This window comes from Centroberyx gerrardi, chromosome 3 (assembly GCF_048128805.1).
Source record: "Centroberyx gerrardi isolate f3 chromosome 3, fCenGer3.hap1.cur.20231027, whole genome shotgun sequence".
In the NCBI taxonomy this organism is placed as follows: domain Eukaryota; kingdom Metazoa; phylum Chordata; class Actinopteri; order Beryciformes; family Berycidae; genus Centroberyx; species Centroberyx gerrardi.
The window spans coordinates 24,380,348-24,406,284 of record NC_135999.1 but is presented as its reverse complement, the minus strand read 5'-3'; the positions used below and the strand labels follow the sequence as shown (position 1 = coordinate 24,406,284).

At 42.6% G+C, this 25,937-nt stretch overlaps 1 protein-coding gene across 1 annotated transcript in view; it reads left to right on the top strand.

Annotated features, from left to right (window-relative positions):
* Nucleotides 1-16,526, top strand: part of neurl1aa (neuralized E3 ubiquitin protein ligase 1Aa) — a 60,432-nt gene extending 43,906 nt beyond the window's left edge. Inside the window, exons 4-6 of the mRNA XM_071921107.2 lie at nt 1,838-2,566; nt 13,067-13,216; nt 13,780-16,526. Of these exons, the coding sequence (XP_071777208.1) occupies nt 1,838-2,566; nt 13,067-13,216; nt 13,780-14,021 (1,121 nt within the window). The 3' untranslated portion in view covers nt 14,022-16,526. The remainder of the gene's footprint in view (nt 1-1,837; nt 2,567-13,066; nt 13,217-13,779) is intronic.
* The last annotated feature ends 9,411 nt before the right edge of the window (nt 16,527-25,937 follow it).

The window sequence follows — 25,937 nt, the reverse complement described above, 5'->3', positions numbered from 1 at the left end:
AATCTCTTTAGGCAGCAGCATGAGAGAAGATACAGCCCTAATCTGGCTGACTTGGTCAACCAACATGCTGTAACCAGTCTCCACATTGTGACTGTGTGTGTGCACCAAACCATTAATGTCTACTGATTGTGTATCGTGATTCATGCATAAATGACATTAATAAGCCGCTCGATGTAGCACTAATCTCACCATACATCACTGCAACATTTCTTCAACTTTATACCCAGATCAGCAACAAAATCCAGCGAAAACTATTTGCTCTTGAGTAACAAAATAGAAATGTCAAACTATTCATATCTGAGCCAGCAAAACATCTGCTTTCTGTAGGGCTGTCATGAATCCATCTCCCTTTGGCTTGGGTCCCTTTCAGCTGTGGGGGTGGGGGGGCACCGTAAGAGGCTTGGCCGCTCTGTTTTCACTGTTGCAGTGTACAGTTGGTGGCAGGCAGCCGGTCCCAGAGCCCTGGTAATTGAGGCTAAGAGGTTTATCTGGAGTCAGGACCCCGGCCTGTGGAGCAGGCTCTCAGGGCCTGGTCAGATAGAGGAGGGGCCCGCAGTTGACCGGGACTGGAGAGACTCTCCAGAGATGGCTGCAGTCAGTTAGCGGCTGCTCGCTGTCTTTCATCCTCCATCCTCCCTCCCCCCGGCCCGCCACCCCCCACCCCCCCACACACACCCCACCCCGCTCTGGCTCGCTCGCTCTCCCTCACCTCTCGCTTTGACTGATGGGGGTCCCGCAGTATCTCCATAACCTCTTCCCTGGGGGGAGAGGAGGTCATTTTCTCTTTCTTCTCTCTCTCTCGCATGGTCACACATAGATCCACACATACACGTGCACACACACACACACACACACACACACACAAATACACAAACCCAGACAGTCCTCCCCCTCAGCAGTAATGGGCAGTTTCTGTGTCTGTAAACCCCCCAGTCTGAGTAGCAGGGGTCTCTCTCAGGACGCCAGGCTAATTTTACCTCTGCCAGCGGGCCGGGACGGGGGAGGAGGGGGAGAGGGAGGGCACATTTAGAGGTGTTATTTTGAGCTGCCATGTCAAGGCGTAGGATGAGACTGTAAGCAACCTGCGGCCTGATCTACTCAAAGGCTATCGCTTTCCAGAGGTGGAGTAATGTGTGTGTGCGTGTGTGTGTGTGTGTGTGTGTGTGTGTGTGTGTGTGTGTGCGCAGCACCACTACCCTTGCTATTAGCTAGTGTGAGGGGAGACATGTATTGGCAGATATAAATGGCCCTCCGTAGAGAGATACTGTACTATGGAGTGCAAGGAATGCAGGCTGTAGGGAGAGGCTGGGCACACACACACACACACACACCCACACAAACACACACACACACACATACGCATGCATACACACACATGCACATTCAATTTAATTTCTTTGAAACTAATTTGTTCCTCCTTAATTGATACCATAAAGCGGTTTCTTCTTACATGAAATTAGCTGATTCAGCGCTGCACAGATATTAGAGCAACCAACCACAGTCTTTAATTTCTTTATCTTTAAACAAGCTTCATGACACTCTCATTTTCTGCAGTGTTTAGTTATTAGAAGTACCCTACATTACATACAACTTGTAAAACCGAAGTGACATGTTTTATCCATGTCTTGTTGTCAGACTAGCTTGCAGATTCAGCCATTCTTGGAACTCCATCAGTGTTGAATCACAATTGTGATTCAGCACGCTGCAAACTGTATTGCCACAGGCCAACAGTAAATTGCTACTCAAAGCAAAATACAGTAAGACTCCTACTAACCCCTGGCCTCTCTGTCTCACTCCCAATTCCTTCCCTGTCCCTCCCTCTCCTCCCTGCTTCCAGACAGTGAGATTGTTCCTCCCGACTGCCTGCGTCCGCGCTCCTTCACCACAGTGCGCTCCTCCTCTCTGCGTCGCGAAGCGGACGACTCCCGCCTGTCCGTCAGCTTGTGTGACCTCAACCTGCAGCAGGAGGATGGAGGCCCCGCCCACAGCCACGCCCACCGCCACACCCTCCACCTGGCCTCGGCCTCGTCCTCCTCCACCTGCCCCATCCCCCAGAACTCCCTCAACTCGCAGCAGTCCTCCCTGCTGCCCTCTGCCCTGGAGAGCGACCTCCACTTCCACCAGCTGCGCGGCGCCCACATTAAGACCCTGGACGAGCAGACGGTGGCGCGCTCCGAACACGCACGCGAGGAGCGCACCCTGGTCTTCACCGACCGGCCCCTGCGCACCGGAGAGACCGTGTTCATCAAAGTCACCAAGTCCAGCCCGGCGCGCACTGGCTCGCTGTCCTACGGCGTGACGTCCTGTGACCCGGCGGTGCTGCGACCCAGCGACCTGCCCTACAACCCCGAGGCGCTGGTGGACAGGAAGGAGTTCTGGGCGGTGTGTCGGGTGCCAACGCCCCTCCAGAGCAGCGACATCCTGGGCTTCTTGGTCAACCAGGAAGGGGAGGTCATCCTCAGCCACAACGGCACCAATGTGGGCATGCAGGTGTGCGTGGACAACTCCCGCCCGCTCTGGATGTTCTTCGGTCTGCATGGGGCCGTCACTCAGCTGAGGATTCTGGGTAAGTGAGCACAACATACATCTACATTAGTTAGTACATGAGTGTCCTAAGTAGTGTCGTAAGCGCCCCTTGTGCTTTTTCACATGCTTTACTGTGTGAATTAATCCCACTGGAAATTTTATCGATGGTGGAAATAACCATCCTTTTAGCCCAGTGATCAATCCCGGGTCAGGAACTTACAGATTAGGATATTGATCTTCATTTGGCAGGCTCGACTGTTGGTGAAAGCTCTCAGCTCCATGCTTAATTCACTTACTCCCTGGGGTTGAAATCTATTTGTGTTAAGTGTTGAGTATTCTGACTGACACTCACAGTATCAACAGTATGGCAATTAAGACAAACTGCCTCTCGCCCAATGGAAATTAAGGCTAGGGTTGTGACCAGAAACCATAGGTATGTACAGGAGTCGAGACTTATGGACAGCACTTTGTTACTTTGTTTGGCACGGCGCTTACCGCAGATGTCTTGAGGCAGGAAGCCCAGGAAGCACCTATATACACTCAAAGGATCAGCGAGAAAAGTAGATGCTCTCTCACGACCTGGGAAGCTGCAAAACAGGAAGCGAGCGAGTGGAGGTAGAGGGAGGCCGCGGGAGGGAGGGCTGTGACCTGCGCACAGCGGGAACAACATGATGTCTCAGCGGGGCGGACACTTTGGCTGCCAGCGGTGTGCCAAGCCACCTGAGGTTTGTTTACCCTTTCTAAACGCTGATAATGACAGGGAAGCGTGAAAGGTGTGTGGCAGGATTGGCCCAGCACTTCATTTTGCCCTGCCAAGCATATTGCCCTCTCACGAGGTGCAGTCTGCTGGGGAGGGGGGGGGGGGGATGCACTCGGCATCTCTACACAGGGAGCATGAAAAGAAGAAGACAGGATGCAACAGGGTATCATTACGAATCTCATTCAGAATAGCATTTATTCCAAGCTCAGCTCAGAGATCTGCCAAAGAAAGTTGGTGGAATCTTTAAACTACAACCCCCCCCCCCCCCCCCCAAAACAGACACACACACACACAAGAAAACAGTAACGCTGCACTCATCCTCGATCATTTTTCAACTACAAGTCATTATTTGCGAATTACATATTCAGCGAGGTACGGCAGAGGTTCGACAGGCAGAAAAGGGTCCGTCAGCCGTATAATGCAGATTGGCACGTGCAGCGGTGGAGGCTGTCTTCTCTGAACAGACCAATTAAGAGTCGAAGGCAGCAGCTCCAAAACAGAACTGGCCCTTCCAAAGTGTCATAATTGTTTGTCTGTGCAGGACGAGCAGTCTATAAATATAACCGGCTTTTATGTCAGTGACGGCAGAGGAAAAGGAGGGAAGGAAGGAGAGGTTAAAAGAGGTTAGAAGGGGGACAACCTTGACTTTAACTAGACATGCTTTGAGAGAGAGAGAGAGAGAGAGAGAGAGAGAGAGAGAGAGAGAGAGAGATTAAATATAAGGCATTAACCCTCTCATTGAAAGTTGCTCTTCTCAGAATTTGTGAAATAATAATTATACTAATAATAATTTCATTTATATAGCACTTTTCTTAACAAAGTGCTATATAAATAAAGTGCTGAACACCAAAAGATTAAAACAATGACATAAAATAACTAAAATAAACAGCATAAAAATACTCTAAACAATAAAAGCCAACAGATAAGGAGAATAAAACAATTAGGAAAAAGCGAGTTTAAAAAAGTATGTTTTCAATTGTGATTTTAACGCAGTGACAGACTCGGCCCTTCTAATATTCTCAGTTGTAGGGGGTGTAATGTAACACTTTTTTGGTCATTTTATAGTTTGCCTCTTATCAGTTACCCTTTTGTTAAAGTAATACGCCAAACACCTTAGAGGTTAAAATGGTCACGTCCCTCTTTGCCTGTTAAACCACAGTCCTCTATGGACTAATGTTGTTCTCCATTAGCTTGACCCACTTTAACTGACAACACAGCAGCCATGACAGCCCTGTCAATACAAATCACACTGTCTGAGCCTCAGTATACTGCTGATGTATTGATAAGAGCTCTCCAGTGGTCTACACATGTAATCAATTTAGGAAATGCCAAGATAGCAGAAAATCACCCCCCATGGACATGCTGTCCTCTTCTCCTCCAATTGATTTTCTACCTTTTGGGTTGGCTATGGTTACCTTGATGTTTCACATAACAAAAAGTAGCCTTGGTGCTAAGCAGCGTTGCTAGGTTTTGTATTATCACACAGACGGATCACCTGACTCACCGTTGAAATTAAACACTGCCTGGGAAACAACTGTGCAAAACAGACCACCTTGTATCCCTCTGTGCGTTTCTAACAATCATTAACTGAAACCAGAGAGCTTTGGCAGATGCAACAAAACAGGAATAGCAGAACAATGAAACCGGTCTGAGGTGCATCTCCTTATCGCTGGAGATCTAGGAATTCCCACCCGCCCCGGCCAGAGTGTGAATCATCTTTACGTTCCGACTGCTTTGAATTAGGAAGCGCCTCTTATCTGGCAGCTGCAACTCTTGATCTATTGCTTTGTGTTGACCACAGAACAATTCAGCTTTCAGTTCAGCTGAATTTGGCCCATGCGATATGCTTGGAGGGAGGGATGTTAAACTGAGGCCTGGCTGGGTGCGTGCATGACATCGACTAAAAGCTCAGCTCTCCTTCAGGATGGCATTATAACACGGTCATTGTTTAGCCTTCTCACTTCAGACAAAGCACAGAGAAGCACACCTGTCTAATAGGAGCAGGCATACATACATGCTTGGACAGAGTAATGACATTTTGGATGAAATCAATACTGCAGTAGTAGTAGAATTAGTCGTTAGGACAGTGGTAGTAATAGTAGTAGCTTATTCATCTCATCTTTTTTAATCAAAATAGTAGAATTTCTTTTTACTCTCTGCTTTTTAAGAAGTCTAATTGAAGGAGAGTATTACACAGGATGTATTAGGGATGGGACGATATGCTTATGTCACGATGCGATTCGATATGCGATATGGGGTTCACGATTCGATACAACCACAGTACGATATAATAAATAAAAATATAAGATAGTTTTGATTTGTTTAACAATTTTTTGGTCACTGCATAATTCCATTTGTGTTATTTCATAGTTTTGATGTCTTTACTATTATTCTAAAATGTGGAAAATAGTAAAAATAAAGAAAAATGTGGTGTGTCCAAAGTATGACTGTGAGGAATTATGTTTATTTCTGAGACACAAATCTTTCTAGCAATGGCATTGGCTTGCTAGAATGTAAAAAACAATTTAAAATGTCAATGGCAATTAATTTTTCTGCTCCACGATACGTATTGTCACATTTTTGTATTGCAATATTTTGAATTTCGATATATCGTCCAATCCCTAGGATGTATATACTGTATGTCAATATGTCTCTCTACTTAAATTCTAACCCTAACCTCTGAAAAACAATATACAGCATATGTGGGTGGTTTAGTCTGACATCCGCAGAAAGTGACAGAATCAGTGTACAGTAGATCATCAAACCCACTGGTTTATACTAAGCTCTTCATGCCATGACGGTTTTTCCCCCTGGGGTACAGGAAGCCACGGACTGCTTTCACCGCGACATTTTTCTCCATTGCCTGAATGCAAGGATTTCTTATTAGTATGATTATATCAAAACAAGCTCAAAATAGACCAGTTGGCAGAGTTGAACTTTGAGAGAGAGAGAGAGAGAGGGAGAGAGAGAGAGAGAGAGATATTGAAGGGACCTTGTGCCTTGTGGCGTGGAAATAGGACACCCGTCTGGTGACCCACTTCGCATGTATTATAGATTCCATTAAAATGTCAGTGCGTTCATGCTCAAGTGAACCGTCTCGCCACCCACATCCTCATATAGTGCAGCTGCCACACTCGTCTCTCCTCCTCTTCTCATCTTCTCCTCTGTCATCTCTGCTGGTGTCCTCTCCTCCTCTCCTCTCCTCTACTTTCTCCTCTCCTCTCCTCTCTCTTCTCGCTTTCGTGAACATTATACTTTTTCTCGCTCATTTTTAATCACTTTTTTGTCATCCTCCATTGTTTTTTGCACCCGCCCCCTTGTTCTCTATCCCTCTTCAATTATCATACACACTCACTTATGGTGCTCACTCATTGCATTGACTGACACACACACACACACACACAGACACACACAGCAGGCACCATCGCTGACTGACTCACCAGTCATTTATAGTGAAGTGCACAGGGCAGAATATGATGTGATCATACAGCATTGTGTGCTTTCTCACAGTTGTCTCTCTCTACATGTGCACTATTCTCTCTATGTGTGCACTCTTTTCCTGTGGTTATATAAAACCATATGCATCAGGGTAAAAAAAATACTTTTTCACAGGGCATTTCTTGCCCCCTTGAAATACTTTGTAGGGGCATTTTGGCCATGTAATTCTATTGAACTGTAAAATAATACATTTTAATACCACTGATAATACCACTAAGATTTGTTTTAACTTCTCTCCCACCGCTGGAAACTGCCGGCAGGCCTTACAGAAGAGGATTTTGCTGTTTTCCCCACTCGTATCCCAATAGACCATCTTTCACCCCTCGATTGTCGAGTTTTTGTTTTATTTTGGTTGATGCGGTGGTTTGTGCGGGGTCGGCAGTTTCTCCTGCTTCAGGCTGTTTTCTCGGTTGTTTTCTGATCAAAAAACGCTCCATTTTTCTCACTCAGAGCGCACTGGAAGGAACCGCCGGTCACAGGCTCCCACAAATCAACTACGGTGGCCCACAGGGGACAGTAGTCGCACCCACATGTGACTATTGACAACTCAACACATAATATACGAACAGGGCGGAAAAGGGTACTCTTAATTATCGGGGCTTTCTATCTACCCCCACACACACATACATACGACCGTGTCCTCCCTCCAAAACAGCTCTCTTTCTGTCCAAGATAATATCTCCACCAGAGAAAAGAGCAACTATTAACATTTTATGCAGCTGAGCAAGGGATGACCTTAAACTATATACCTTCTAACTGCTCTCCTCTCAGCTGACCTAAGCACACAAAAAACCCTCCGCCTAAGTGCACATTCATCCAGATACCGCTTCAGAACAACAACAATTTCTCTCCCATTAAAATAATGGCCACCCATTTTGAAAACCTCCACCCCGTCTGTATTTGAGGATAGCATTTCACCACGGAAAAGTTAATGTAAACTATTTGCGAGGGTCCTCTCCCTCTCCTCTCCTTTTCTGCCGTTCTGTTCTCTTCTATCACTCTTTCAGTCTGTAAACACAAGCCTGGAGATTTTCCAACCACAACCGCTCCCCTTCCCTAATGTTTTATTCTAGAAAGTGACCAAAAGCCGTCCTCACACAACTGAAGCCTGTCGAGGGACTGGGTGGTCCTCACACACACACACACACACACACACACACACACGCATACAAACACACACACGTACATATGCACATGTCCACAGACAGACAGAGAAGACAGACACACACATACACTACCAGTCAAAAGTTTGGACACACCTGATTGAATGTATTATGTTTTTCATTCTCTTAAAACCATTTCGATCTAAAGGCTTATGCTTAAATACTTGAAATTTGTTGAGGCTGATGTATGAATTTCTTTCCAAAGCCTTTGCCTTTCCATCAAGGCAAAGGGCGGCTACTTTAAAGAATCTAAAATATAAGATAGTTTTGATTTGTTTAACACTTTTTTGGTCACTGCATAATTTTATTTGTGTTATTTCATAGTTTTGATGTCTTTACTATTATTCTAAAATGTGGAAAATAGTAAATATGAAGACAAATGTCGTGTGTCCAAACTTTTGACTGGTAGTGTATATATACACTTGCTCATGTCCATACACATACACACACACACACACACACACACACACACACACACACACACACACACTGGCATATCCAGTAGGCCAACGCCCCCCTGTCACATACTCTGCATACCTCCCATAGCAGCCTGCTTTAGAGGAACAGGCTCTCTCCATAGACGTCTATGCTAAAGATGGATGGATGGACAGATAGAAAAGGGAAGAGAGTAGAGAGAGAGTAGAGAGAGGAGAGGGATGTGGACAGAGAGGCAGAAACAGAGAGGGAGAGGCAGAGTGCCTGTCACAGCTGTTCACACAGGTCTGGTTAATCTGGTGGTGAACAGGCGGGATCAGGGCCGGGCACCATAGATCCTGGCTCAGCTGCCCCGGGCGGGAGGTGCCCGCCTGCCAGGGGGATTAACACAGAGTGAGGGACAGTGGGAGGGAGGAGGGAGGAGGGAGGCTTCGGCTCCACGGGGATCCAGTCACGCTAAGGGGCCTCAGGGTGATCGGTAAAGGGTGAAAGTTGAGAAGGTGAACCCTAAACAGCATCATATAGGAGTAGCACGATGGTTTAGTGATTAGAACTGTCTCCTCACAGCAAGAAAGACCCAGGTGTGCAGGTTCTCCATTGTGTTCCCTTGGGTTTCTTCCTGACACACACACACACACACACATACACACACACATACAATCCTCCAAAAAGTGCTACTAAATGTGAACATACATTAGGCTATGCTACCCTCATTTTAATGTTACATTTTTACTCTTTTAATCAATGCTCTTCATAAGCTGCATTCCTATTTCCTATTTTCTATCTATCTATCTATCTATCTATCTATCTATCTATCTATCTATCTATCTATCTATCTATATATCTATCTATCTATCTATCTATCTATCTTGTAAGTGTATGATGGGGTCGATTGTCTTTGTTGTCTAGTAGGTACACTGCCCATCAAAAGTTTGGGGACACCTTGCCTTTTCTAAATTTTTCAAAAAGGTACTATTTTTTTTTTTTGCTTTGTTTTCTCTAGTTAGGTTGCACGATAATTGGGCTTGAGAGGGAGGGGAATTAAGGGAGGTGGGTTTGTTATGTATCAAAAAAAAAAGAAAAGTGGATGTTTATGTATTTATCTTTTCATGTCTGCTTTCAAATCCCAAATAAAAACACAATAAAAAAACAAAAAAACAAAAAGAAGTACTATTTGATTTTCTCTGCAATTTTACAATGAAGAAGTAAGGGGAAAGAAATGCCTGCAATGCTTTTGTTAACATAAAATATTTTTGGATATATTCAACACTCAGCTTCATGTTCATCAAAGTGTCTTTTGGTTTTTCATGGCAGAGCGTCTCTGAGGAACGCCTGGAAAAACTGACTGTTGACATTAAGAAAGTTTATGCGGCAGTTCCAGCTGCTATGGGAGTTGTTTTTTTTGATGAACGTATATTTTAATTGTTCTATTGTTATAATAATAATAATAATAATAATAATAATAATAGACTTTATTTATATAGCACCTTTCAAAACAGAGTTACAAAGTGCTTCACAAATAATACAAAATAATACCCCCCCCCCCCCCACAACAGAGGAAACACAGACAACAAAAAAGATAAAAACAGTCAAAAAAAAAAAAAAAAAAGTTAATGCAAAAAAGCAAGCTTATAAAAATGCGTTTTAATAGCGATTTAAAAGAAATCAGCGAGGTTGCAAGACGAATTTCAACAGGAAGACGTTCCAGAGTCCCAGATATTTATCTTCACAAATATTTGCATGTATGATTTTTTTTCTCAAACTAAACCTAGTTAGTCTTTAATGGAGTTAAGTTATTGTAAACCGACAAAGAAATGTTTTCTTTGTCGGTTTACAATAACTTAACCCCCTTATTTATTGAACATTTTCAAAAGCTTTGATGGGCAGTGTATTCTGTACATACACACTGTGTAGCTCAATGGGTGGAGCGTGGCACTAAATCTGCCTGGGCTCGGAGTGGGAGCGCCCCCACGCTAAAACTGTATTCTCTCATGGTACTCCGGACGCGTGTTGGTGACAAGCATCCACCAAACGGCACGTTACATCATGTTACACCACTGTACGTACAAATCATAGACACATACACACCGAGGCGCCAAGGGGCTTGGGGGCACCAGGGCAACCCCCGGTATGCAAACAAAAGAGATCCTTTGACTCCGCTCCTAAAATGCCATACCAAAACAGATCCTGATATAGAAAGCTTCTACGAATCATGAGGCTGTAGTGTACAGTTCACCAAGGTGCTTTGGGAATAAGCTAAGGTTGCTCCCTGTGATGTAATGTTAGTCTCCTGGTAGAAGAGGTGGTAGAAGTACACAAAGTCCTTACTCAAGTAAAAGTGCAAATACTCATCTAAAAATATACTCTGGTACCATTTCAAATCCTTTACTCAAGTCAAAGTACATGGTGTTAAATTTACTTAAAGTATAAAAGTAAAAGCAGTCCTCTAAAAAAGGCATTTCTATTGTTATAAACTGGTTCTCTGTTGAGCGTTCCTCTGAATCCCAGATGAGAAAGAGTCTGCACCTCAAATCACTAACATTAATTCTAGCAGCTGAATTCACTAACGTTAATTCTCTTGCTCTCTTGTTGCTTCTCTCTTTTTCGTGTTGCTTCTCTCTCTGTCCCTCCTTTTTGGTGTCGCTTTAGTGAACAAGCAGCCAAATCACATTTGGCACTTGATCAGCTGCTTCTGGGATGGAAGCTGTCTGATGCGGAAAATAAAAAAAAACAACAAAAAAAAAAGCAGTTGATGATTTCCCGAGAGTAACGAGTCTGTTTTGAAAATGTAGTGAGTAGAAAGTATAGATTTTTCTTTTGAAATGCAGTGAGTAAAAGTAAAAAGTTGTAAGTGAAAGAAAATCTCATAAAGTAAAGATACTTGAAAATCTTACTTAAGTACAGTAATGAAGTATTTGTAGTTTGTTACTTCCCACCTCTGAAAGACAGTAGCAGGACACCCAAATATTGTCTGAGTGTCTTCCTGCTTTTAGCTCTCTTCATTTGCCCTATTGCTTATCACACAATGTAGGGATGTAGGGAGGGATTTTTTTTTTCTCATATCCTTCTGAATAACACATACACTTTTCACTGGAGGGCAGCCAGGAGTAGAGACAGTGTTTTGCTCACTGAAACTTTAGCAGCGATGGACACCCCTTGCAGTTATGAGACAGTTTCTCTAACTTCCAGGCCACTCTGCCCAACACATCCCATTATTAGCATGGTTCATAATTGAAATAGGCATCTGTCTGATGGCTGGCATCTGCCTCGGGCATCAATTGGATTGATCAGACTGTTGGTGCAGATGGCAAAAGAGGGACGCAGTCTGGCAGATTGCTGGGACATTCGTTAGTGCACCGTCATGATGCTGCTGGTCACTGTTGATGGTGCCTGTGCCACACCAGATGACTCATGTTTCACATTCTTCCTGCCAACTGTCCAGGAAAACAGACATACCATGAAATGTTCCTCAATAAGGTTCGCCACAGCGCAGTAAGGCTTTCTTGACGGAGCGTCTGTCTTCACATCCCGAAATAAAAAGGTTTCGCCGCAGTTGTTGGCATTCTATTTCCTGACAGCAAGCTTTAGGCTAGGTAATTAAAGTCATCCCCATTTATCGTGAGACGCAGCAAAGCATTTGATGGGAATTCTTTGTGGATGATTACATGCTTGCTCAGCAAGACAGCTAATTTGCATGTTAATTTGTCGAGCATTTTGGTGTCATTGCACTATCTTCACTACCTACGATCATGGTAAACTATCACAGTTATTTAAAATGACAAGGCGTATCATAGCATTGGTGTAACACTGCCTGTAGGACACGTTGTTACAAAGTTTGTGTATTATTTATTATTTTATAAAACACTACATACTGCATATCCCTGCCGGCACTATTTGTATACCTTTTTGGAAATCATATGGAAATTTTGAGGTCAGACTTTCAACTTGAGGTCAGATTTTCATCTTGTGTGTTGCAAGTGACTTTGAACCCAGTGTGTCATGTCAATCACACTGCAGCCTTTAAAAGCCTGACCTGTCTTTCTAGGCATCATCGGCATTCCAACATGTGTTCCCTAAACTTGTACTTGGAATTCCCATTTGTTTCCCCCACCACCGTGTCAAGGGAGGATGTGGAAAGAATGGAGTCCGCCTACTCTCTTTTGAAATGCTCTTTCCCAAAAAAGAAAAGATGGAGTTGCAGTTCTAGTCCTCCTCAGTGATAAATGTGTGTGCACTTCTGAAGTGTCTGCGCTCTCACAAATTTAGAGAAGTGCTCTCATGACTAAAAATGTAATGCCTGAAAACAGGAAAAAACAGTTAATCCTCCTTTAGTTCATTGTCTGTAGTATTGTCGACCAAAGAAGAAAAATAGAAAAAAGAGACATTGGTCCTTTTTTACCTTTGATGCTATGCATTAGCCATTATTATAATTTTTTTTTTTTTTTTTTTTTAAGAGAGTGTCTTGGACTCTTTTTCATTTTTTCCTGTTTCATCTGCAATGTTCGAATACCCTTCAATAAGCACCTCTCCAAGACATTTGAAGCCAAGGCTGCAGCCATGTCACCAAGACAAATTCCAGAACATTTGTTAAGAAAATTTGAAGTGATTCCTATTCTGATTGACAAAAATGTCTTATCCTCACACGCAAATGTCTTATCCTCTCCCTTTTTCCTGCTCTGACTAGGTTCCACTCATCTCGGGGATCCGCGGGCCACATCCAACCCCAGCTCGCCCTCCTCCTCCCCGCACACCCCCAGCGCCCTGGGCAGCGGCAGCTCCGATCCGGTCCTGAACGGAGGGTTGTGCTCCGCCGCCTACTGCAGCTCAGCAGGGGGTAGGTACACCTTCATAGTGAGCTAGCGCCACAGAAACAGGGAATCGATCGCCCCACAGCGGACTGAGCGGGACTCGCTCCGGGACGGTGAGCAGATGTCATCCTGAGGCCGTCAGGAACGCTGGCCGGACCTCCGTAGGTCTCACCGCTGCTGCTGTTGCTTCTGCAGCTGCAGCTGGAAGTGGGGGGAAAAGAAGATGCTTGGCACGTGTTGTTATATCACAGAGCTCAGTTATGTAAAGGGGCCTGATGTAATGTGTGTCTTCGAAATATTGCAAAACATGCACCCGATGCACAACTTCCTACAGATGGTACCAATATTTCTCTACACCTAACAGTTTTTAAATATTACCATTTTGCAGTCTGTTGGCAGCAGAGAGCCAAACAGTGTGTGTTTGTAGCCCAACAGAATGTGTTTACCGCTTGCCCCCACTTCTCCATGTGTATCTACCTTTATAGGCATATGGTATGTGACTTCAGTTCATTTGGGTACTTTGTAATCATTGAAGCTAAGTGTCTCTCTCTCTCTTTTTTTTTTTATGTTCCTCTGTTTTTCACACCAGGAACATCCCCCAATTCACCAGTCAGCCTCCCCAAGTCACCTACGTTCCCATCAGGCCGTGGGGCTTGGCCCGACGAGTGCTCTATCTGCTACGAGAACATGGTGGACACGGTCATCTACGCCTGTGGGCACATGTGTCTCTGCTACACCTGTGGCCTCAAACTCAAGAAGATGTCCAACGCCTGCTGTCCCATCTGCAGAAGGCAGATCAAAGACATTATCAAGACCTACCGCAGCACGTAAGGGGACGACCCCTTAATAAGGATGGAGGGGCCTCCCGAGAATGCAAAATCCCTGAGTCGGGGAAAGAAACTTCTAAGTTCAGGGAATATGAACTCTGGTACTTTCATTTGGTGTTTTCACAGAATCATTGTTGGTTGGTTATCTCGCACGACCTGCTCCAAAGTCGGTACCGTTTCATTGGGAAGGTCTCTTCCACTTTAGAGTTGCTCACAGCCTCCCTGCGGAGGCGGCACTTGAAGTGGCAGGGGGTTGCAGCGAGAACTTTCTTCTGGCCAGAAGTGTTCACTCTCTCCTGGGATTCTGGAAGTTTTCAAGACTTTGAGGGAGAGGAAAGACCGAACCAATTCATCATTCTTTCATTTGTTGAGCCATCTTTTAAGATTCAGAGACTTTTACCCATTTGCGCCGAGGCAAATGAGTAATTTTTGGGGCTTTATGTCTCAATAATAGCTGTTTTATGTTGTGGTAGAGGGTGGCTGAGGCTCAGAAGTGTGCTGTCAACCTGATGCATATTTCCGACTTAACCAGGCAAAAGCACACCCACAGCTGGTAATGCTTTATATACTCATCTCAGTATGTCACAACTTGTGTCTGTGTGTTACTGAGCCCAACTGCAGTGGAAAAGAGAAGACGTCCTTCTGGCATCGCAGTGATGAATTGATGAATTTCTGTCATTGTTGTGGGAATTGTCAATGAGTGATGTCGTTTTTAATGATGCGAGGCACAGGGACTTGAGTATATTAAATAGGATTGTAACACCTCTTGTACTCGTATATTCTCAAATTAATGTACCTTTATGGTAGTTCTATTGCAAATGTTGGTGGTAGCTGTGTCGTCGCGCTAGCTAGCTGCTTGCTCTGCAGTGTGGTATGTTGCACTGAAATCAGCATTGTCCTCTCAAAACGCCCCATTATTGACAGAGAGGATAAGGCGAAAAATGTTACACAATCTTCAAGCCTGTGTCTAGCAGCCTCTGCATCTCAGAATTTTTGTATCATGTGAAAGGAAATAGGAAGTGGCAAAACAGTAATTGGATATTCCTCAGGGCCAGCTATGGGGTTTTTTTTTTTTAGAAGATGTGAACTATTTTCCCAAACTCTACCTATATCCATGCCTAATACACTGTGAGCTCTCATGACGAATTGACAGGTCCTCGAAATAGCTCCCATAACAACACATAAAGTCAAAGGATTGTTGCCATGGTAGCGGCAGTCACCACAGATACGACACAGCCTCCTGCCTTAACTCATGGAAGGTTCATTTGTTACGTGCGGATGTATGGCATTCTGTGTTTCTGCTGTGTTTTCCAAGGCCCCGTACAAAATACCAAATAATGCTGTTGTGTGGCGCACACTGTCACAACATGTCCGCTCAGAGGAGAAGAAGAAGCACACAAACTCACACAAAGTTATTTTTGTAACCTAAATACACGATAGGTCCAAAGTTAAAATATGAATTATATGTATATTAACCTTTGTGACTAAAGTACAGGCTATTCACCAGCAGCAAAGATCCTTTACACAAATCACTTCAGGGGCAGAGGAACTTTGAGGGAAAACTGCAGTATCAAAAGCTGATATTTTGAATATTTGTTCTTGTCCAGCACAATATGATTCCTATAGCCTAATTTTATGATAAAATGTTTGATATATCCCCCGCAAATTTCACTCACACCTGTATATACACCAACTGAACTACAAGCCATAGCTTATTACAGGAGATCACATGAAGCTGAGAGGCTGTTTTTGAGGAACTACATTGTACTTCATGATGTAGATAATCAACAAATGGGGCTCGAACCTATGCTGCTATGGTGTTTGCCAGCTGTCCTTTTTCGGCAAATGCTGACATCGATGTTTCGCACATCCTCCCTCCACATACAGTTTGATTACGCTACTGCTTGAAGTGTTAATTCACATTTGAATGTTAACTTATGTATTTAGAGAGGTAAATTACTTTTATTGGTGTGCTTGAATTGAAAAAAAGAAAAAAAAAAGTTTTGTCTGTTTTTTTTTTTTTAAGTTTGTTTTGATCGATAATCATGATTATAAGATTTGCTTTGTTGTTTATCCGAACCACAAGAACCTAAACTTATTCTTATTTTCTAATAGACATCCTAAGTAAGGATAAAGAGGTTTTCTTGTACCTTGCAGCAATAAGAGATATTGCAGTATACAATCACAACCTCATTGCTTTGGGGTGCAAGATATAAACTCTTGATTTTATTACAGTCCCTGAATTTCAGGTGTTCTTTTTGTAATTTAACTTCCTGTGTGTAAGCCCATGTTAGGAAGCCCTAGTACCCAGTTCTGTATTTATAGCTCTTATCATTATATAGTTTGGAAGCCATCGCTGTATGGTAATGATAAATGTCACTTTATAAAGCTCCTGATTGTAATTTTTTAAATGTTTAGGCCATAGTTGCTCTCTGGGATTCGACCATGGCATGTTATATTTCGTGCCGACACTCCGACCAAATCCAAAAATCATTTTGATTTGTCATTCTTTGTTACATACATGTAATTCCCTTGGTGTAAAACACTGCAATCATGTTTTGGACTTTTATTTTTTACATTTTGAACCTACAATCATGGGTTTTGGACCACACATTGTATTATGCTAAACCGCAGTCAGTTTGCAAGCCAAATAACCGCTTGGCTGAGCGTTTCCATCTGTGAATTATTTTACACACACACTCAGATTGGCTTTTCATGAGAAGATGCCACGCCACTGTCATATTTTTGTCATTTTTATTTTTCGCATCAAGTTCCAAAATACTCCACAGGCCCCTTGAATGTTATTGACCCTGTAATGTACTATTATTTGTCCTTCACTGATGTGTGGACTAATTCCTCTGAACCTACTTTACTTGTGTTTGCTTTCTTCTGCATCGCCTCTATAATGACGTGACCCCTCTGTGTGCGGCAGAGCACACCTCGGAAGATTTAGAGAATTGACGTTTTCCCTTTTCTTTAGATTTTGAGTACTTTTGTTTTGTCATGCGTGAGTTGTTTGTTCACTCCAAGTGAATTTCGGGACCAACGGTAGACAAGCATCAAAGCGGGATGCTGTAGTGGTCGTGTAGACTGGAACCAATGGGCAACATTTGAAATACTATATAGTGCTGTTTGGCCGTTGTTGTGACACAGCAGTTGAAGTACTTTGCAGACCTGTATTTTTTATTTTATTTTTTTCTCATTTGAAACAACAGTAGTTTCCAAGTGTTTGTTTGTGAGCTCTGTTCAATGTGAGTCGGATGATTGTGGTCAATAAACTTTCCAGACGTGTTTGAGCAAAAAAAGACTGTTGTGTCTGCTTGCTCCATATTTGAATAACTACTGAGACAAGATTTAACATGGATACATGATAATATAAACATTTTAAGCTAGTCCATACATCTTTTAAGGAAATGGAAGAGAAGTAAATGCAGTGGTAGGTTTTATAGAAATCTCCCTTCATGCATTAATCCTGCATCTATCCTGCATTAATACTGCATGTGTACAGTAGAACCAAAACAGTATATTACAACAAAAAACTCCAGTGTCCCTGCACAGCTGAAAAGAGGGAAAAACGTAATTGTTCCAAACATTTCCTCTTGTGTTTGAAGCCAAAGTGCAGCACTAATTCGGGAAGCATGGAGTAAAAAGTGGAAATCCTACAATGGCTCTCTCTGTATATGGTATATATACAGTACTGATGTTATTATATGTATTGGCATTCCCTTACTTCATGTAACAGAGTTAACAATATATTTCACTTACCACTGGTTACAGCAGTGCCACTTAGCTTACAGTACCACAATGCAATGGCCATGCATCAGCACAATGTTTGTGTGTGCGCTTGACCTTTGACACTGACACCCAAAGAAACCAAATGCCGATTATACCACAGATGTACCCACTCGTGCTCTTATGAGGTGCGGGTGAAACACAATGCGAAGTCATCTGGGGGCCCCATGCAGCCCTGTGTTACATCATGTGCCGTGGCCTCGGCCCCTGCCACAGCTGCTGGGGGGCTTCACAGCCACAGGGAGGGGACAGGGGGCTTAGGAGCATAGGACCGTCATCTGTGAAAATAGCTGAAAATGCTAACACCCTACTTTGAATCTTAAGTTGTGTGTGTGTGTGTGCTCCTACTAACATTGTAGTGCTGTAGAACCATGAAACACCTCAGCCAAACATCCCATTGGAGTCGTCTGAAAGCCATCTGTCTGTCAGCGTCTGCAACGGACCGATTCATCTCAGCTCCGCACAAAAGAGCTCGCTAAGGGATGTGAATAAGATGAGTAATAATCTCATGATGAGAATAATCCATATGAGTGCATCTAATACCTGTCATCGTTCAGCTAAGCATTCATAACCCCGCTACGGAGATCACCATCCTTCAATGTTAACGTCCAATGTTATTAGTTATGCTGCGAAAAAAAATTAGATATCAGGATTGATCATAATGGAATTTCATTTCAAGTCTCAATGCCAACGTACATATTGAGTTTGTAGTGTGAAGGTCTATTCATATGAAAATCCCTCTGAAAACCGTTGATGCATACTGTCTGTCGTATTGAATTTGGTGCTTTCAGTGGGAAGGCTTGAGCAAAGACTGGCTCAAGACAGCCATCTAGTGGGGATTTATTATTATGGCACTCCCCTCTCTGTGTGTATGTGTGTGTGTGTGTGTGTGTGTGTGTGTATGTGTGTGTGTGTAGCCTATGAAGGGTTTCATTCCAAAACACTATATACATCTTGGGAAAAAAAAGTGTTAGCTGACATTCATTGCTCAATCTTTGAAAAATACAACTGATTAAGTCATCAAAAGTCTTTCTACCTTGTTAGCAAGCCAACAATTATAGACCGTAAGTTGTACTTTAATACCTGCAATCATTTTAAGAGGTAGGTGTCATATTTTGCAACTAGTGGATTTCTCACTTTGGAGTGTATGACTGTGACTAGTGTGTGTGTGTGACTATGCCTACCACACAACAGTTTTTCTGACCAATTTTTTATTTCATTCATGGTTTCAATGAAGTAATATTACCAAAAAGTATTGGCTTCTCAACAATGCCTTTCTCATTTTAATATTAAATACACAACATGGACATTAATAAACTGCATGTAGACTTGTCTGTGTTTCACTAACCTATATCGGTTTTATGTATACGATATTTCTTCCCATATTTCTTATCACCATCTCAGAAAAACATGAATGATAGCCTGACTTTTTGCTGCGGAAAGACACACACACTTTCTCCTGAAAGGTCACATCTTCCTTTAAGAGGTGGAGGCTTGTGGTGCTGTTATGGCATAGAGGTGTATGCATATATTTCATGCTCATTTGGACACAAGTGATAAATCTTTGCACACAAGTTTGGATACCGGAGAGCAAGATCCCCGTCTCCCCTCTTTAGTGGGGAACTGGGGCCTGGAGAGCTCGTTCATCTTCATTCACTGCTCTCAACCTCCTCACACTTTTCTCTCATAACTCATGCCTTGCTATATATAACCAGCTGCATTGTTCTGCCGCTCCAAATCTAAACTCACTTAATCTGACCCGCACAATAAGGTGAATAAAGATAAATGTCTCAATCTGTAAAATTACTGTCACATATATTTCATGGTGAGAAATATCTAGAAATGTCACAAGCGTGCATGTGTGCTTGTTCTTTATCTGCTGTACCGGGTGTGTATGGAAATGTAAAACGAATGAACAGGGGCCAGCCTAAACAACAAAGATAATACATTTAATATTGTTTCTCTTTAGGGCAATGCGAGATACAATGTAAACATGTACAAGATACAAAAAAAGGAACAAGAGTTTTCAAAATGAAATGGTAGATAAGAAAACGCCCTGTTTTCAAAAGGAATGCACATGTGCAGAATGTTTTCGATCAGAAAGTAATTGGGATAGTATTCGCTTCTTGCTCTAGTGCACTAGTGCACAGTATTATGACGTTTCGAACAGACTGGTGTGTGAGGCCTTGTCATGATATAAGACGTCATGGCCAGGTGACTCATCACCGGATGATTCAGTGACATTCACAACAGAACAAACCCACTCCTCTTTAGCCTCCTCATGGCATCTCTTTTGAAAACAAGGACTTTCCGAGAGTTAAACACAAGTATCGCATAAGAATAATGGTAATAAAAAAAAAAAAAAACACAAGAGAAAAACAAAACAATAGCACCTCCTTTGGTCCAACTCGAGGCATGTAGTTGTTATTGTGGTTGACATGCTGGTAGCAGATCGTAGTTGTTAAGTTCAAGTCGGGGTTAACAGAACTGTTACAGATCAAGAGTGTATCTACGGGGTTGATGGTTTGAGACCTTGTCAAGGTATCAGGCTTCCATGACAGAGAGTTTTGGCACACTACTTTCCACAGCATGGTAGTGACATGAATGCTATTCTATAAACGCGACACCTTCAAAGGCTTTATCGAGGCTAAAACAGACTCCGCCTTCCATGAATCTACCTCAGCACACACGGCCGTCGATCAGCTCTTGACAGCTCGCTTCCCCAGAAGATGCAGCCGAGCTCCAACTGGCACCAGAGACTCCCGTGCAGAGGCAGCCGCAGTAGCCTTGATTAGGGAGCTGTTGCGCTGGGATATCATCTGACTGGCTAAGGTTAATTAAGACACACTGTTGTGCTAATTAGAAATGGGGATTCAAACAGAGACAAAGAGAAAGCTTCAGCATGACAAGGAAACTGACAAAAAGACGCAGCATGCCTCATTCCTCGACACAGCCTTTTTGGCGCTCTGAGACAGACCCCGCTGATGCCTGTTGGCACGTTAAACAACTGTGTTTCTGTAACTAAGTTGTTAGAATGACATAATCAACATTCCCCAATTCAGAGGCTTGGGACTTTTGCCCCAGTGCTAACACTGTCTAGTAAGCCCTGCCGCTTCACTTCGCTTTCCTTTCTGCTTTCACACACAAACAACAAAAACACTAGATATTAATTTTAAGTAAAAACCTACAAAATCATCCCCTAATTACCTCGCACCTGCTCACACACACTTACTGTAACTTTCTTATCAAACCTACCCCTCCATCCTCTATCAAACATCCCCCATCACTAACCCAAATCTGCAGTCACTCCCTTCTAGGGCTGGGTATTGTTGGCAATTTCTGAATACCAAAACGTTTCTGATATTACATTTTATAAAATTTTTGAAAATTAAATTTTTTTTTTTCATTAGATATCTGAGTAAATCCTTCTCTGTGTTACATTTGTATGTTCCATTGGCTTTACTGCACTGAATCAGACCACATTCAATTAATTATCTTAATAAAAACAGAGGAATAAATAAAGATTAAAGATTAGAGATCTCACTGTAGGAATCCACCATCTGATACCTTTCACTGCCTCATACCAAAAATCATTACGGTGCCAACAAGCATTTTTTTGCGCATTTCAATACCCAGCCCGACTCCCCTCGCACCCTCAGGGCAACACAAGATCTAAAGACTCCATGACAGCAAAAGAAACTAAAACCAGACGCAGGATTAGTAGCTGTTTCTAAGTTATGCTAAGCACAGAGAGTGAGAGCGAGAGGAGCTATCCACCTTGTCTGAATTGCCGGTGCATTGCGAGAACTCGACGGCTTCAGACTTCAAGTGCTGCAATTAAAACACTGTTTGGGGTGATGAGATTTCACAGCCCGGCTTCATAAGTGGAGAGCTCATTAGGCCTGGGTTGTGGGAGACGGCTAGAGAAGTTCAATGAGATGGATTCCCTATTGGAAGGAATAACTTTTCTTAGTGACAGGCAGGGGTACGGAATAGTGTCGACTCCCTGTTCGTCTCGAATCAAAGCGGAGTCGCTCTCACCCCCCTCTCTCACTCTCTTGCGCTCTCTCCCTGTCTCCTAGAATCCACTATCTGATCCATCTTATGTCCCCCCACATATAGCAAATCTCCACCTTGACCTCCAACTTCTCTTCTCCTGAGCACACCTGCACGCAATCCATCTCATCATGCAAAAACACACACTCTCTCTCTCTCTCTCTCGAAACGCACACACATACTCCCCAAACCTCCTAGAAACTTAATATATCTCAATCCTTCTCCCTAGCCTACTCCATCAAGCTAGCACCGGGAACGGAGGGGCTTGGCTGTGTCGAAGAAAGAGAGTGATAGAGAGAGAGAGGGAGGGAGAGAGAGAGAAGTAGGAAACGGAAAAGAAGTGTAGCCAGGAGCAATAAGCTATGGCAGCAGCTACTATCTGGGATTACAGGGCTTAAGGCGCTTCACGCCTGAGAGGTGCCGTCCATTTGTTAAAATAAAAAGAGAGTGGGGAAGAACAGAGGGGAGCCAGCATAGCAGAGCTGTCTCACTTGACTGACCCCCTGGAATATGTCTAGAACCTAATCTATTTCCTCTGGCATGAATGGCTTCACCTCATCACTCTGTGTGTGTGTGTGTGTGTGTGTATTGGCACGCGCACGCTCATGTGTGCATGTTAAAGGCAGTAAAATATGCCCTCCACCAATGTCAAACTCTGCCATGTAGATGCGTGCAGGCGTGAGTGAGGTGTAGCCAAGAAAAGCTCAACTGGTAGACTTTCTTTCAAAACCACTAAGTGGAGAACCAACTACATCAAGACTATTTGAGCCAGTAAGCCCTTGCCTAAGACAAGCAACATGATTGAAAAAGAAACCTGCACAACTCAAGGTGTAGTTTAACTGCAAACCATCAAAAACAAAGGGATTTATGGACACAGGCCCCAAACTGCACAGGCTGCACTGTGTATCGGTGTGTATCCTCAGGAAATCTTCAGCACGATGACGTCGTCACCTGTGGCTCACAGCGAAGAAGCCTGCCTGGGGCTTTGCAAAGAGAAAAATAAAGGTTTTCTATTTTTGGCGTAGGCGGGTGTACATCTTGGAAGCTGATGGATTGAACTGCAATGGCCTGAAGGAGCGTTCATCTCCCCCGGTCTGTTGTTTACCAACGAGACTCTGCTGTTGACGTCTCTTGCCCGACGTCGGCGGCGGCGGCGGTTCCAAATGTCACCTTCACCACGGTGATGGGTGGGCAAGAGTCTGACATGGCTTGACAACAGTGGGGAAAATGTCAAGAGAGGCATCTGCGTAGGTGGAGAGAGGACACACTCCAGGGTAAAAAAAAAAAAATAAAAAAAAAAACACAAGACACAAGAAACTATCAAAATTCCATTCAGGCACAAACGTGACAGCTCAGAGCCGAGGCCCCCTGGTGATGCTCCCATGACTCTCCATCTGTGAAGCAGACCCAGATGTCTGTAATGTCAATACAGAACGGGTCATTGGGTTTCTGCCATGCCGTTCATAATTCATTGTCCACTCACGCTGATCAGGGGGCAGGAGGAGCACAGATTCTCATGTTACCATTAGTTATTATGAATGTCCGTCATGTCGGGTGATAATGAGGTGGGAGCACATACAATTTGCTCTGTTCCAGCGGGCTTGGTTTACAGTTTTTCTGATGCTGTTAGGGCCTTGAACATTTCGCTCTTTTAGATAAGCAGTGTGGGCTTTATATCAAAGGAATATGACACACTTGAAATCATGGTAAAAGCTCATGACTGGCAGTTTGAATGGGAACAGACTGCCATCCACTCCCAACAGACATAATGGCGTTGTTCATGTTTTTCTACACCTATGTTTTTCCAATAACATTTTTCCTCTTGTTGAAGCATGATGCCTATTTCCTATTGCACATTTCCTCATGGTTACATTTCTGAATTATGACAAAATACAATAGGGCAAAAAGAGGAAAGAAACAACAAGAACTATTACGAAAACAAAAACAAAACTGGTCAAAGATTGAAAATACAAATAAAGATAGATGCCACAAAGCTAAATGGTATGCTTGACACAGTACAATTCCCTTGCAATTTCAGCCGCCAATATGCCAAGTAAATTGAGCTCAATCAAACAAAGCGATATGCAATAATATGTGCTGGAGCAAAATGTCAAGAGTGATTCAACACATTTACATAATGCCTTCGTCGGGATGGGAGGGGCCTTGTTGCCTGATTTATGTTATGGAATATGACACATCAAATATCAACATCCCCACTTTATCATTATCATTATCGTCTATCATTTTACCTTTTCAGTCTGTTGAAAGAAACTCACATGGCTCACAAACTCATTAACTAAAATTATGTTTTGTTTGAATTTTGTTGAATATTGAATTGACATTTTGCATTCTGTAACCAAACTAAGTTGATTGAAGGCTAATGTATGCAATAATATTCTGTATATGCAATGTAATAATATTCTGAAAGAATGGAATGAGAGGCCATGCTTATTAAAAGGGGAAATAAGGTGATTGTCAAACCATGATAAAGTGTAAAAGCGTACAAAATAAATATACTTAAAATCGGGCATTATGTAAAGCACAATAAAGATGAAGGAAGTGCCCATGATTTGCTAAAGTTGCAGCACACAGCATAGAAAAAAAAGTAATTTTAGAACTTTCAAAAATAAGTTATTGCCAAATACAAAAACGTGCTACAAAAAATATTATTTTAGCTGCATTGATATTTAGAAAAAAAAACAAAAAAACAAAACAAACATTCAATTCATGTACAGTTGTGGGCAGACTCACTGACCAGCAGCGCATTTGTTATTGCACTGAGGTAGGATGGCTGGTAAGCCTTGAGGATGGGATAGACGTAAAAATCATGTTGCAGTACCTCTTACCGCCCACAAGAGGGTGGTACTTCAATCCAATTCTGTTGAAAGAGACTTTGGCATCTTTGCTGTAACTGAGAGAACTCTTGTGCTAAACCAGGAGTTAAGCCTCTCATTTGAGGTAAAAAATAAAAATTAGAAAAGACAAATTAAATAATTACAAAAAATCAATAAATAATATGCTGAGTATTTACTGCATCTTTACATTAATGCACCATAAAAAAGTTTTAAAGTGCACTAATTCACAAAACAGAACCACTTCGATCCTCATTATTGTCCACGTGTGATCACACAGTAACAAACAAACAAAAAAAACAGCTATGGTTTGCTAAATAGATAACTGCAATCTAGCAGGTACTGTACTTTGTTTAATACTATAATACTGTCCAGCAGAAACATAAATGAAAAGTTAGTGTTGAGCCTCATATTGAGAGCTCACACTGTTCATTAGAAAACATATTTCAGCAGTCTTGAACATCAGCCGTTTGAAGTAATTCTTCAAATTGGATTTCATCTTGGAATCTTAAACATTTCTAGGGCTTTTTGTTGCCTTTTGGGAAAATGATTTAAGACAAAATATTTTTGAGATGATTGGTGAGTACTTTTCACCAATGAACACTTTTTAACACCTTTAAAAACAAGAAATATAAACTCTATTGCCTACTATTTAATGTCTAAATCAATACTGCACAGCAATATCCAATCTTAAAATTTGCCACTTGTTCCATTGCTTCTATAATGTGGGGACAACGTATCAAGTGCTTCCAGATATTGATAGGAAAACAATTAAATATTCTTATTTTTTCAGTTCAGAAACCTCGTTTTAGGTATTTTGTAGAATACACTGTATTACTTGTACCCATAAATAAATAGTAAAATTACAAACACTAGCCGATGAAATGATATTCCTCTTTGGTTTGATCACATTTTGGGCTCAATGCTATGCAAGTATATCCCTGGGATTCAATGGTAATTATTTCACTGCATTTCCAGTACTTATTTTCTACACCACCGCAGCAGCGGTACTATTATATGTATACAAAGCAGCAATATATACAAAGTCAATTGTTTCTGAAACTAAAAAACTACAGTAAACCTAAAACTTGTGTAAACTAATTGTTTTCATTTTTTGAGGGTATTAGCTACCCACATATGAGGTGGCTATGTTCTGGAGAGCACTCAAGTTAGAAATTGTTCCTCTGCTTCTCCAAGAAACAAAAATATCTAACTGGATT